Source organism: Talpa occidentalis, unplaced genomic scaffold, assembly GCF_014898055.3.
Source record: "Talpa occidentalis isolate TD23 unplaced genomic scaffold, MPIMG_talOcc4v2.1 talOcc4.9, whole genome shotgun sequence".
Classification (NCBI taxonomy): Eukaryota; Metazoa; Chordata; class Mammalia; order Eulipotyphla; family Talpidae; genus Talpa; species Talpa occidentalis.
The window spans coordinates 47900336-47915804 of NW_023605305.1; the positions used below are offsets into that span (position 1 = coordinate 47900336).

At 35.1% G+C, this 15469-nt stretch overlaps 1 protein-coding gene across 2 annotated transcripts in view; it reads right to left on the reverse strand.

The window, feature by feature from the left end:
- MIGA1 (mitoguardin 1) overlaps positions 1–12421 on the reverse strand; it is a 76087-nt gene extending 63666 nt beyond the window's left edge. Inside the window, exons 1-3 of one of the 2 annotated variants that reach the window (XM_037499953.2) lie at positions 12342–12421; positions 8189–8302; positions 997–1174 (exon numbers count right to left, since the gene is read on the reverse strand). In XM_037499953.2, coding sequence (XP_037355850.1) covers positions 997–1174; positions 8189–8287 — 277 coding nt within the window. In that variant the 5' untranslated portion in view covers positions 8288–8302; positions 12342–12421. Of the gene's footprint in view, positions 1–996; positions 1175–7373; positions 7508–8188; positions 8303–12341 lie in introns of those variants that run through there. The other variant, XM_037499952.2, reaches the window with a different exon arrangement.
- Positions 12422–15469: the final 3048 nt, after the last annotated feature.

Below are 15469 nucleotides of genomic sequence, written 5' to 3' on the forward strand. Positions count from 1 at the left end.
GTAGTCATTCATTATGTGCCGGATAAATGAACCACAATAGCAAATAACACACTAAGTAATAAATTAAAAAATAAGAAATTCAGCATGCTCACTATATAATTATTAATACAATATCATATTATATACCATATCTCTAACAAAAGCCACAAATCCTTTAAAAGCCAGCAATTCTATTTCTAGAGTTTTATATACTAAAGAAATAAACAGACAAGTATGAGCAAAGATACATGGCCTAAAGGGTACAACGGGGAATTGGTTAAATAAATTAAGAGTATTATTTGTACAAAATTAAAGTATATATTAAAACTGATAGCAGAGGGTATCCCTGGTGGCGCAAGGGGTTAAGTCTCAGCACAATCAAGCTATCCGCAGCCACTGCAGCACAAGTCTGATTCACAGCCAGGGAGCAAACCCACACTGAACAGCAGACCTCTCCTGTCTTACCCGCTGTTCCCTTCAGCATTGTAAATCAGTAGATCTGCCTGTTCTGCTCCCCACTCTGGTGAATCCTCTCACTACCACCGCTCTCCAGCCCCCTTCTCCCCACCTCTGGCCTATACCCCAGCTCTTGTATGCATAAATAAATTTAAAAAATTAAATTAAAAAAAACCTGATAGCACAGAGATGTATTTATTGACCTGGAAAGACATTCTTCTATATTATTAAATATTTTTTAAGGCAGGTTATAAAAAAAGATTGTAATTTAATTTAAAACATATAAATTATTTACTTTCATATATTATAAACTTTATCTCATATTTAAATGCAAATACAAATGAATAGTTATTTCTGTGCAGCAGAATTTCAAGTGACTGTTTTTTTTCCATTTACTGATCTTTATTTTCTAATCTTCCTGAAACTTATAATCTGTATTACTTGTGAATTAATTACCAAGAAAAGAAAATTTAATTACTAAAGCAATGAAATCACTGTTCTCTCCAGTATGATTTATTCACAAAATTCCTTTCTAGACTTAATTCAGCTATTTCCACATACCTTTCTCTGATGCTGATCTTTTAGTGTATTCAAGTAGTAGGTGTTCTGGTTCCCATGGCAATATTTTTCCTTTCTTTTTTCCACGTCTTCTTTTAAAGTGATGGGCCAGAAAAATTACAGATACGGCACTCACTGCAGTTACCACAAACAATTTTCTAGCTACTGGGGAAAATTTAATCTGAAAAAGATGCAATTAGATTGAAAAAAAATCTTTTATTTGGTCGCTTAAAGTAAAGATGTAAGAACTAAACCTACCATTAAGCTAATCAAGAGAATATTATTTCACTCTTCCAAAGATAGCTTGCCCAATTTCAATTTTAAAAATAAAAGAGTACTAATTTATTATCCACTGCTCTGAAGTTCTCAGGTAAACATTACATAAAAAAAATCCAGCAGAGCACAAAATAATTCAGTCCCACTAATATTTGTTGTTCAACAACTAATGATTAATTCATGCAATTAAACCTATCTGAATAGTAAGATTTTTAACTATAGGAATGATTGCATCAGATTTTTTAAAAAAGCCAGTTTTTTTGTTGTTGGGAAAATTGGACAACACATGAAAACAAATGAAACTAGACCACTATATCACACCATTCATAAAAATTAACTCAAAATGGATTAAAGACTTGGATGTAAGGCCTGAAACTATAAAATACATAGGAAAAACACTTTATGACAAGGCTTTCAGTAAGGTTTGTATGGATTTGTCTCCAACAGCAAGGAAACAAAAGAAAATATAAATAACAGGGACTATATCAAATGAAAACAGGGACTATATCAAGTGCACAACAAAAGAAATCATTAAAAGGGGGCCATGTAAATCATCAATGGGAGGCAGGGAAGGAAGCAGTTAGGAAAATAGTGGAAATAAGATTGTCCATGATTTGAATACTATTGAGGTTAGGTGTCAGGTAAGTGGGGGTTTATATTCTATTTTGTATATGCTTAAAATTGCCCATAACAAAATTATTTTCAAACTGTAATGTAACAGTTATAGAATAAAAACATTAATTACCATTTAGAAACTAAATCTATATAGAAAAATCCTGCTTAAACTAGAATAAGTGAGTTTAATAAAGTTATGACATAGAAGGTCAAAATACAAAAAAACATATTTTTATACACTGGTAACAAAAAATTGGAAATTAAAATTTTAAAAATATTTCAATGGCATCATGAAATGTGAATTACTTAAAGAAAAATCTGACAATAGATGTGAAAGACATGAATCCTAAAGCTACTAAACACTGCTAAGGAAAAATAAATATATGGAGAAATCTAACACATTAATAAAAGTTGATTCAATAAGGATGTCAATTGTACCTAAACTAATCTACAGATTCAATGCAATCCCAATAACAACCCTAGCAAGGTTTTGTTGTGGTTCTTTTTTGCAGAAATTGATTCTAAAACTCACATGAAAGTGAAAATGATCTGGAACAGTCAATAATTTTGAAAAAGAAAAACAAAGTTGAAAGACTAGGGTTACTTGATCTCAAGACTTGTAAAGCTACAATAAACAAGATATTATCACACTGATATAGAGAAAAATAGAGCAATGGAATAGGAAGGAGAGTAAAGAAATAGACATACAACATATACAGGTGACTGAGTTTAGACAAAGGTAAAAAGGCAAGTCAGTGAAGAAAGAATAGTATTTTAGCAAGTGGAGCTGTGAAAAAACGTTTTCCTATGCAATAAAATGGAATCACAATCTGTGCTTCACATCATAGTTTATGGATCATAAGACTGAAAATTAAAACTGTAAAACCTCCAGAAGAAAGCATGAGAGAATATCTTTGTAACCTTTGTGTCTCAGAGGTGACACAAATTTTCTAATCCATTAAAGAAAAAGTTTACAAATTGGATTTCAGGATTTAAATATTTCTGGTCTTTGAAAAGTGCTATTTAAGAGAATGAAACACAATCTTCAGAGCAGGAGAAAATAGTTGCAAATTATATATTTGAAATAGGAATTGTATTCAGGGTATAATGAAAAAAATCAAAACCTGATAAGGAAAAAAATGCAATTTAAAAAATGGGTAAAAGTTTTTAAAAGAGCACCACAATTTGCGATGGCAAAGAAACACAAATGTAAGATAAAATTAAAACTCCACTAAAGAAAAGAATCTATTAACACAGCCTGGTCACAACTAAGTGATAGTGTGTTTTTGAACTGTCCGTTCTACTATATCTGAAGGCACTGAAATTAGAGAATTAGGTCACATAAACACAAAATTAAAAATGCTCTGTCAGATGTATACTTTTCTTTAATTACATGAATTAAAATATAGTATAAATCAATTTACTCTTGAGATTGAATTGCTGTTTATTATGTATTATTTTTACATAAAAGATCATTAAAATTTACATTGCTTAATCTCATGATAAAGGAAACATTTTCCATGATAAAAATAAAGCCACAAATTTCCCAAGAAAAAGATGTTTCTCATCAATATTCTTGACAACACAAGGTTTTGAAAGTCTCTAAAGTTGCCCCTGCCTATCATTTCTTATTTTGCTTTCTTTTTTACCCAGAGGAAAGCCAATTAGTTCCTATATCATTGCCTGGAACTCAGGAAATACAGCATCTTAGAATCCCAAAGCTCAAAGATGACTTAGGTATAACTGATAGTCATTTCCCTTACCACCAGACAAAACAAAAATTAGAATGTGTATCCTATTCATTCAACATGAAATGATCATGAATTTATGGGCAAGCCACTGAATATACAAAGGAAAAAGATACTATTCCTTGTGCTCAGAAAGGAATAAGATACTGTTCCTTGTGCTCAGATTTCACAATCTTCCCCATTCCATAACCTGATGCCACTGTTTAATGTTCTTGTCAAGTTTTCCCCTTCATCTAAAGTTCTCTGGAGACAGAGAATAGTTATGTAGTCACACACAAGTCTCCTCCATATTTCTCTTAGCTCAACATTATTAGAAGTATGTTAATGTAGTCTTATAATTTTTTTTCGGGGGGTGATGAACTCTAAGAATTGTATTGAGGTTCCAAATTCAATAAGGATAGGGATTATGTCTAGATGTCACTCATCACAGCTTGACTGAAACATTAGATGCTTAATGTTATTTTGAATGAACATCTCTGATAAGTAGAACACACATGTAAACTGTAAATTCTACATAAGGTTGTTGTGAAAGGAGATAACATATAAAGTTAAATATACTATGACCCAGAGAAGGCATTCCAAAAATATAAAAGCTTATGATTTAATTTTTAAAATTTAACAAACACCTTATTTTGGAATGATTATAGATTTATAGAAAAGTGCAAAGGAAGTAGAGGTTCACTTAAGTTATTTTTAATAACATCTTACATAACCATAGTATCCTTGTCAAAACTAAGAAATTAACATTAGTATAATATTTTTAACTAGACTACAGGCTTTATTCTGATTTCACCAATTTTTCCACCTTTTCCAGGACCCAATTCATAGCACATTGCACTTAGACAGATTTTTAAGTTCTTAGTTAATTCTTAAATATTTCTCAACACTGAATTTGGAGAATCAACTAAACTACCTACCATTTCCTGTTCTGGTTTCCAACTGAAAAACAGAGTCAGCTTGGATTAATTTGACACAAAAAATATATTAAAATAATCGTTAAGGGCCTCCCCGGTGGTGCAGTGGTTGAGCGCTGGGTTGCGAAGCTGCCCGCAGCCTCTATAGTGCCAGTTCGATCCCCGGCTGCTCCATGGCCACCAGAGGGTCCCGCATGGCGCACAGACCTCTCCTGCCGCCTGCTGCTCCCCTCAGCAGTGTACTTTGGTCCTTCTGCCTGCTCTGCTCCCTGCTCTGGCTCAGGTGAATTCTCTCACCCTCCCGAGCTTCTGAGTGTACCCAGTGCTTGTATAAATAAATAAATAATTCTTTAAAAAAAAAGAAAGAAAACACCAAGATAAGATAATGAAAAATAAAGGAGAAAAATGTAATTTGACACTGTTTAAAAAAAAAAAAACAAAACGTTAAGAAAACCACAAGAGTAAGAGACTTAAATATTGTGTTGAGAGTATATATTCATTAAATGAAAGATAATTACTTGGAAAATGTAATATTTTTAAATGACATAGTAAAATAAAATGAGTTAGTATTTATTGGTATACCCACTCATCTTTATGTACCAGGCACTGTACTTTTTATTCCCTTTAACAGATGAGATTAAGTAATTTAACAAAAACCACACAATTGCACAGTGATAGAATGCAAACAAAAATGCTTCACAGAGATGTGTTTAAATCTATGCATGTTATCCATAACATGTTGAAATAATTCAGTCACACATATAACATATCTCAATAAGGATAAACTCAATAAGGATAGGGATTATGTCTAGATGTAAATAATTATACTGAATCACATCCAACACGGATTGTCAATTTTTGGAGGCTGAACCACTGAACAAAAAAAACCCTCAAATGTCTTTTTCATAAAAAGAAAATCTATAGAACTATACAAACAGAAGTCTGAGATTTTCCTACACTGTTCTTTCTTGGTCCTTTCATGATATTCAAAGTACAGACTGTCCTCTTAGTACAGGAGACAAGAAATTTTTTCTGTAAAGAATAGGTAATATTTTAGGTTTGTGAGATTTATATTCTCTATTGCTACCACTTAACTCTGGAGTCACAGGCAATGTAATAACATGTGCTTACTGTGTTTCAATAACACTTTATTTACAAAATGACCTCCCTGGTGGCACTGGAGTTAAGTCTCAGCACTATCAAGCTATAACTAGCACTGTGGCATGAGTTTAATACCCAGCTCTATACCCCAGTTCTTGTATGCATAAATGAAAATAAAAATAAATCTTTAAAAATATATAAATAAATATCCAGTACTTTCCAGGCTATGAAAAAACAGGCATTGTCAAATATTACTGGTAAAAGCTTAGATTGGTATACCAGCTTGAAAAGCAATTTAGCAATACAGTAAAAAAAAACAAAGCTTCAAAATGGTCATACGGAGTACAAATTGCTCTTAAATCTGCAAAAAGATATTCTACCTAACACAAATAGAGAAATAAAAATTAAAACTATGATGAAATAGCATTCTAACCAAACAGAATGGCAAGAAAGCCAAAAATTGAAGAGCACAAAACACTTTTATCCTACAAAAAGCAGTTCAGCAATTTCTACCAAAATTCATTTAGATAGAATTCAAAAAGCATTTACTCATTGGCCCAGAAATTCAGTGTATGAAAATTGATCCTGTACTTGTAGCTGTGTGAACTGAGTTATTTAAAGCTTATTTGCTACAACATTGTTTTTAACAGACTACAGAAACAACCCAAATATTCATATATAAGAACATTATGGAGCTGCAGGAATGAAAAAAAGAAAAAATATTAATTAACATATATTAATACAAAAAGATGTGCAGGATGTTTTAAGAGAAAAAAATATATAGGATGTACTATCTATAAGAGAAAAAAATAAGGATATATAATTACTTTGGCTGATATTTGAATATTGAAACCCTGAAAGATATTCAAGTCATCCAAATGGTCACTTTTAGAGAGCAGTAGATAGGGACTGAGATAGAGTAAAACATCTCTATGTATGTACATGTATGTGTCTATGGTTTTGATTGTTGAACCATGGACATGTATTAGATACTCAAATAATAAATTTTAAATATTACTTTATGATTATTGTAAGAATTGAGTTAGTAAATAAACTTAATATAAAATGTTTGACACACTGCTTTATACACACTGGGTGCTGCTACATCTTGTTGCTGGTCTTTTTTAACGTCATCCAAATGTATAACAAATAAAAAAATAAAATGTATAACAAATAAAAACAAACACTTACAGTCAATATTTTGATTGTTAGCAATATACTATAAGAAACTAAAATTTGACATATTTATGTATATACAATAAGGAATCTTAGAAATAATATAAAAAGGGAGAAAATCAGTAAAACTACAGCACATCTATATCATAAAGTATATTCAATGACAAAAAAGCTCAAAATATACTTTATAATTTTCAATGTGAAAAATGTTCATCTTAGATTTGAAGAAATTCATTGTGTATTTAATTAACTAAATGCTACTTCCCATAAGTATCTTTTACTTAGTACAATGAAGTATAAAAGGATTGTTTCCAAAGAAGAAATACAAATGGATAATAAGCACTTTTATGAAAAGATACTCGACATCACTAATCATTAGGGAAATGAAAATCAAAACCATAATGAGATACAATCTCACAACCATAAAGGCATCTGCTATCAAAAAATGGAAAATGTTGCCATCCCTGTGCACTGCTAGCAAAAAGGAAAAATGTTGCCATGTTATGGAAAACAATATGGCAGTTCCCCAAAAAATTAAAAGTAAAATTACCATATAGTCCAGTAATTTCATATATGGTATATACTCAAAAGTATTGAAAGCAAGAAGTCAAATGGATATTTGTAACATTCTTGTTCACAGCAGCATTATTCATAACAGCCAAAAGTTGAAGCAACTCAAATGTCCTGTGATGGATAAACAAATGTGAATGGATAAACAAAATGTGTTATATAAAGGCAATGGAAAATCATCCAACCTGGAAAAGGAAGGAAATTCTGACATATACTATAAAATGGGTGAACATTGATGACCTTATGCTAAGTAAAATAAGTCAGTTACAGAAGACATCGTATATGATTCACTCATGAGGTACCCTGAGTAGTCAAATTCATAAAGACAGAAAGTACAACAGTGGCTGACAAAGGCTGGTGGGAGGGGATGGAGAATTGCTGTTTAATTGCTGTAGAGCTTCATTTTTGCAGATGAAAACAGTTCTAGGGATAGGTTGTACAACAGTGTGAATATAATTAATGTTACTGAACTATTACATTTAAAATGGTTAAAATGGTCAATTTTATGTTATGTATATTTTGTCATAATAAAACAGAATTGGAATTAAAGGATTGTAACAGTGAGAACAGATTTATGCGCATAATATAATTTGTTCAAAATAATTGTAATGGACTTTGTAAATTCATTTCCCAGTTCTATGATTTTAAAATCCCCATGAAATAAAAACCAAGTAAGTTTTAAATTAATTTAAATGAACCATCTAAAACCTCAATTGAAATTAAAATACTACAAACAAAATATTCTCTAAGCCATTATACTTATTATTCAACCTTATGTTTGTTTCATAGGTTTACCTGGGAGAGAGAATAATACCAAGACAAAGGAAGATCAAACACTCTTAGTGCCGCTGTCTTCAAGGAAAACTGTGATTCCTTAACTGTTTCTTCTGACATGACTCCTCTTCTAATCTTTTAAATGAAACAGAAAAACATTAGCCACAAAGATCTCTGGTTTCTCTATACTCATTTCTGATTACATGTTTCTACTTTTGGAAAGTAATTTAAAATCCATGTCTTCCATATCATCTCCTTTAAATAATGGGGGAGGCGTAAGAGGTTAAGTCTCAGCACTATGAAGCTCTGGGCAGCCATGGCAGTCCCAGTTTGATCCCAGGACAGACTGCTAACCCAAATGGCTCAGCAGACCTCTGCTGTCTTGCCAGCTGTTCCCCTTAGCAGTGTATTTCAGTAAATCTGCCAGTTCTGCTCCCCACTCAAGTCTCTGATGAATCCTCTAACCCAAGAGCTGGCCTACATTCCAGCTTTTGTATGCATAAATAAATAAAATAAATCTTTTTTAAAAATAAATAAATTAATTAATTAATGATGGGGGAGAAGGGCAGTGCTAAAAGGAATCTGAAATCATTCTGGGCTAGAAAGAAATATGACAGTACACTGAGCTTCAGAACTCTTGCCTTTATTCTCCGACTGTTCCATTTTAAAAGATCTTCAAAGAAATAGCACATATATATGCTACGTAATTCTGATATTGTTTTATTGCCTATTATTTCCTTTGAAAGCTCAAATGTCTAGAGAGGAGGCAGTTTGCCACACAGAGAGGCCCTATAGGTAGCAAAACCTGAGAGAAACATGATGGTTCAGGAACCAAGTTTTTACTTTGTAGAGCCACAGAAACTCAATTTTATCAGTATATCAAGTTGGACACATACTAAACAAATTCACAGTTCATATACATGAATCAGTTTACAAATGTATTCATTTATAATTAGGAAATAACACTATGTAATAAAAAAAACAAAACAAAATATGTACATATTATCAAAACATGCCCTCTCTGAAATGAAAGACTACAGGGGGCTTAATAAGTTTAAGAAAAAAAAAAAAAAAGGCTTCCTGGTGAGCACAAAATTAATGGGCACTAAGATATATTCCTTTTTTTTTTTAATTAGTTTATTGAGGTAACATTGGTTTACTACACTGTATATGTTTTAGGGTGTGGGTTCACATCTCTTCAAAGGTAGGTGATCACATCACACCTACCACCAAAGTAGCCACAATCCTGCATCATAGTCCATTTAGCCCCTTACCCCTTTACTTGGGAGAATTTTTATCAAGGTCAAAGAAAGAGCCTAACATCTTCTCTGGTGCATAAGAGAGAGGTTTCTCTACTAACCAGTAAGTGTATGCCTGCCAGATTTATTATTTCTTTTCCTTGGATAGTGCTATGTAAACATCATCAAAGAGAAAATAAAATTCATGAGCAATCTCTCTATAAAAGCTTATTTGCTATATTCCCTTTAAGTCCATTTATCTCTCTGCTCTCTTTTCCTAGACTCCAGTAAACTACTCTTAACATCCCCTTTTGTTCAGACAACTAAGTCGTATTCCTTTTGAATCAAACACAGTCATACAGCAGGTCCTCCAATTACAACATGGTCTCCCTAAAGGTCATTTTGTTATAAAGTCAAGGGAAAAAAAATCTCAGTGCATTTTGAACTAAATGGCATTATTTAAGAACCTACTTTCCTGGGCCTCCCTGGTGGCGCAAGGGGTTAAGATGCAACCTATGAAGCTATTATACACAGTCACTGCAGCATGAGTTCTATCCTCCGGCAGGGAGGTAACCACATGGTGAAGCAGACCTCTCCTGTCTCGCCTACTGCGCCTCTCAGCAGTGTATTTCAGTCAATCTGCCTGTTCTGTTCCCCACGTTGTCTCTGGTGAATCTGCTCACAAACACACACACCCACACCCCGCACCTCTGGCCTATACCTCAGTCTTGTATGCATAAATAAATAAATCTTTAAAAAAAATTTATAAAAGAAACTACTTTCCTTACACATGGTTTTGCTTCAAGTCTCCATCCAAAAGCAAAGAGGACTTATTACACTTCTTAGGGTGGGGTATTGCTGCTAGTACTTACTTTATTCCCTGTTAATGACAGAGTGTCAATTTAATTTCCCCTCACTTTTGTTCTAATGACAACTTTTAGGTTCAGTATAATTAGTTCTAATTGAAGTTCACTTAATTCAGTCAACAAACTGATATAGATGTATTATTGAAAAATATTAAAGGAACCATGAAGAAATAGTTAAACAAGTGAAAAATAGATCCTTCGGGAATGAGATTAGAGGTGTAGGTAGGTTAGGCAAGAAACCACAACTTTTCATTATATTATCAAAGGTAGGTCTTCAAAGGTAGGTTTCAAACCTTCAAACCTACCTACCTTAAACCTACTTTTGAAGACCTACCTTTCATTATTTAATTACATTATTTTATAACATTATTTTCATTCTTTAATATTTGATTTTTTAAACATCATCTACACTTATTACTTTTTAAATATACTCTACTACAAAGAGGAAAAACATTTTTATTCTCCACCCTACCCCAAACTGACAATTTTCTTTTTGAGAAAAATTTTTGGTAACTAAATAGATTCTATATCATTAAGCCATCTTTGCTACTGCATTAAATACATATACCAGTAAAATGTATATTATATTTTAGAAAAAGAAAAATTCAATTCACCCACAGCAAATTTCTCCATAATAAAAGGTTCCAAATTATTAAACACAAGATAAAGAAAATAAACACTTCAATTTGTTGCAGAGTTAAAAATTTTTGACAAATCTCTACTTTGCATTCTAACTACCTCATTTTCCTTCATTTAAAATCAATGAGGGGGCCTCCCCGGTGGCGCAGCGGTTGAGCGCTGGGTTGCGAGGCTGCGCGCGGCCTCTGCGACGCCGGTTCGATCCCCGGCTGCGCCCCGGCCACCGGAGGAGGGTCCCACATGGCGTGCAGACCTCTCCTGCCGCCCGCTGCTCCCCTCAGCAGTGTACTTCGGTCCTTCTGCCTGCTCTGCTCCCCGCTCTGGCTCTGGTGAATTCTCTCACCATCCCGCGCTTCTGACTGTACCCAGTGCATGTATAAACAAAACAAACAAACAAACCAGCAAACAAATAAATAAAGCATGCCTCTATTAAAAAAAATAAAAAAAAATAAAAAAAAATAAAAAAAAATAAAATCAATGAGGAAGTGATCCTTCAATCATTCATTGAATATCTTTTCAAGAAGTCATTTCAGTTGTTTTCATAAATTATTATGAATTTATTATCCTATAACAAATTCATAATAAACTTATAAATTTATAAGTTTATTAAGTAAACGTGAAGGTAGTTTCAGGGTCCTGGTAGATGTGTTTAAAAATATCATCAAAAATACTGTATTATGTAATATTACTCACTTCTCTCCATCCTAACCACTAGAAAGTTATCAGTAAGTGTCAAAAACAAAATTCGTTTCTTTAACATACTAGAATTCTATTCTATAACTTGAACTTCATAATCCAAACAAAAATTCCAGCAAACTTGACGTGCAGCATAAATCTACACAACACTGAGAAGATACTTTAAACACAATCAAAATGCTTAGTTGTAATGATGATAAAATAACAACAAAGGTTTGTGAAAGAGCAACATCTCTGTCTTCCTCCTTCCAGAAAATAGATGTTGAACAACTTTATTTACAGAAGGGAGCCGAGACCACAATCCTCCAGATGCTAAATTTTCTCTGAAAGCACCTGCAGTACAATGTGACATTTGTCATCTTAAACCACTCGGCCGAAACCACAAGCATTCAAGCACAAACTCGGACTGCACCAAGGATTCCCCATTGCCTACGCTCTCTCCTCTGCGATCCTCCTTTTTCTTTACTAAGAGCACCAGAAAGGGGGGTTCCCTCTCGGCCCCGCCGCCCAGACGCTCCCTTTGGTCCCCAGAGATCACCAGCCCACCCAGATTCAGCGCTGGCCGCGGGCCTCCCTCCAGCGTGGGGCGCCCCTCGACTTTCATTCATCCATCCCGCACCCCAAGTGCAGGCGATCGAGGCCGGCCAGGAGCCGACGCCCCGCCCCTCGGCCCCGCGGCGATCCACACCCCACCAGTCCCCTACACTCTACACCCTGCACTCTGCACCCGCGTACCTCGCACCCGAGCAGGTGCAGCGGGCCCACGCCTGCTTCCCCACGGCGGCCGGGCACTGAGTGGCAGCTTGGCAGCCCGGGTGGAGTCCTTCCGGGGTCAGGAGTGGGAAGGTGGAGAGAAAGTGGCGGGGCCCTGCTGGCTTTCTGCGTGAGGGGCCACGTGTGAAGCAGGTCCCGCCATTTTTATTTAGGGTACAGGCTCCCGCCTTGCCAGCATATCCTTTTAAAATGCTGTCAAGAAGTAATATCGTAGTTCGTAAGCTTTTGAGGAATCTAGAACCGTTCTGTATATAAGGTGAAAACTGTAAGTACTTTCCAACGGAATAATGCACATAGACACACTTTCAAATTATTGAAAGAAAAAAAAGAATACATACTAATTCAGACGCCTGAACACCAATCTGTGGATTCTGTAACAGGGTGGTCCCCAGGAAAGGGGGAGGTTCCCTGCCCCACCCAAGGGAGGGTGGAGCTGAGCAGCAGGAGGAGAAGCTGCAGAGGAAACTAAAGAGACTGAGGAAGGAAGCAGGATGGAGCAAAGAAACCTGGAGGAGGCACATGGAGCCTAGAAACACGTAAAGAAACTGCGCTTGTCTTTTGGTCGTGGACTGGGTGACACAAATGTGGGTGAGACCTGTGGGGAGGTGACAATGGCAGCTTTTATCTTGATGTTGATTTTGCTCTTTTCCTTCCGGGCTTGTCCAGTTGTTTGTGACCCTTTTCTGTGGGTCCCCACTGGAAAATGCTTTAGACTTGTGACAGGCTTTGGGGCCTTGCTCTGGGCCGATCCCATATGGATGGACTTTTACCCACGAGGGGACGGGTAACTTTGGGTGCTTCATTTAGAAACTAGACTCTTTGCCTTACCTGTATTGTTTCCTAGTTTTATTAAAGTTCCTTTTCATTAAAGTCTCCTATGTTTTGTGTTGATGCGGCGGATGGCAGAACCCATTTAGAATAGGCAGGTTTGTGGGGGTCTGGGGTGCCCCTCTCCCTGTCCTATAACAATTCCAGATGAAGAACTTGTACTGTAGACCCTCAACCCCTACACAAATGAATGGTAAGACGCATTCCAACCCTGTATTGATGATGATGTTGTTACTAATTTCATTTCTCTTTAGTTTTTCTTCACGTTTCCTATTGAATTAGAAAACCAGATTATGTGAATGTGGTTAGAGGTTATAAGGGGTTAGGCAGGTTATTCACGCTGAATTCTTTTTGATATTCGTTGAACTGAAGGAGCAGAGCTGGGGGTCGGGGAGAGAACAAGAAGATACTTTATGTGAAGTTTAAAAAAAAAAAATTCCATCAGAACCGCAGATTTTAAAATTACAATAGCTACGCTTATTTATGGGAAAAGTCAAAATAAATTTGTAACAGTAGTTAAAATGTAAGGGCAAATGTCACTTTATACAGAACAAGAATGTTCTTTTTCAGAATTCCCCTTTAGTCAAATAGAAAATAGGAAGAATTACAGACAATACCAATGTGACATTACTAGTTGAATAATAATGTAAAATGCACAGATTGAGTTCTATGTGAAAATATTTTGCATTTATAAAGTATATGGAGCCTTTGACTTATGAAGAACCTGGAATTTGTAAGGATATTTTTATTCCCCCAAGCATTCTGCTGCCTCTGTCTTACTTCCTGCATCTGTCAAACAGCTTAATGGGAAGAGCAGTAATAGCAAGGACTACCACTTAAATCAACTTTCTGAGAACATTATCTGTTTTAATTCCACAGTAAACACTATGAGAGAAATATTATTATATACTGAGTGTGTATTTTACTCTTTAACAGGAGAAAAAGAAATAATCGTATTCTACCAATTTTTCTTTTTTAAAAAGTATTTATTTATTTATGCATACAAGAACTGGGGTGTAGGCCAGAGGTGGTGGTGGGGTGGTGGTGAGAGATTCACCAGAGACAGAGTGGGGAGCAGAACAGGCAGATTGATTGAAATACTCTGCTGAGGGGAGCAGAGGGTGAGACAGGAGAGGTCTACTGTTTGATGTGTGTCAGCTCCCTGGCCTGGGATCGAACTTGTGCTGCAGTGGCTGGCAACAGCTTCATAGTGCTGAGACATAACCCCCAGCCCCACCAGGGAGGACCAAGATATTGTGTCTGTTAACCAGGAGTTAAGTGAACCATCTAATGGTTAACCACAGGTTTCCCCTCCCAGTGTAAGGAAATGAAACAATGAGAGGTCCCTGATGAGGGGGCAGTTAAAGAGGAAACCACAAAAGGGTTCTACAAGGAAAAAGTCAACATTTAGGAGTAGGTCACATGCAGTAGTCACCAAAGTAAAATTTAACTGAACTGATTTTTTATTTAGGAATTTGGGGTTACTACAGCTGAGATAATACATCATCAATATACTTCATGAATTATTCATGGAACAGCACTTACCAAGTAGTCTAGCACTTTGAGGAATTAAAAGCAATTACATCACTTAAGTGGACATTTAGGTAATCCATATATCCAATTACCTTTCCCATTAACTGAAAACATGGCAGAATCCCCAGAAATAATTCATAACTTCATTTTAAATCTACATAATGCCAGAGAGTATATACTAACTATCTCATCTTGACTCTTACCATCCACCTAAAAGTGTTTACAAGTCAGAACTAAGCCAACCAATGCATCCAGAAGTCAGAATATGGTGATAGATGCTAATTTAGACTATTTCATACACATCCAAATATGTGGATCTAGTTTCTCAAAATGTTAAATTTAGAGTTAACATAAGACCCAGCAATTCCACTCCTAGATAACACCTAAGAGAAATGATAACATACATCTTCACAAAAACTTATACATTATTGTATATACCAGCATTTTTGTGATAGATCAAGAGTAAATATCTATCAACTCATGATGGATAAGTAAAATATGGTATATCCTTATAATGTGATATTATTTGGCCATAAATGGAATGAAGTACTGACACATTATAAATAACATGGGTGAACCCTGGAAACTCTAAGAAGTCAGTCATAAAAGATCACATAATGTATAATTCTATTTATTTGGATTGCCCAGAGTAGGCAAATCTATAGAAACAGAAAGTAGATTAATAGTTGCCTTGAAGGGCCTCTCTGGTGGCACAGGGGTTAATGACA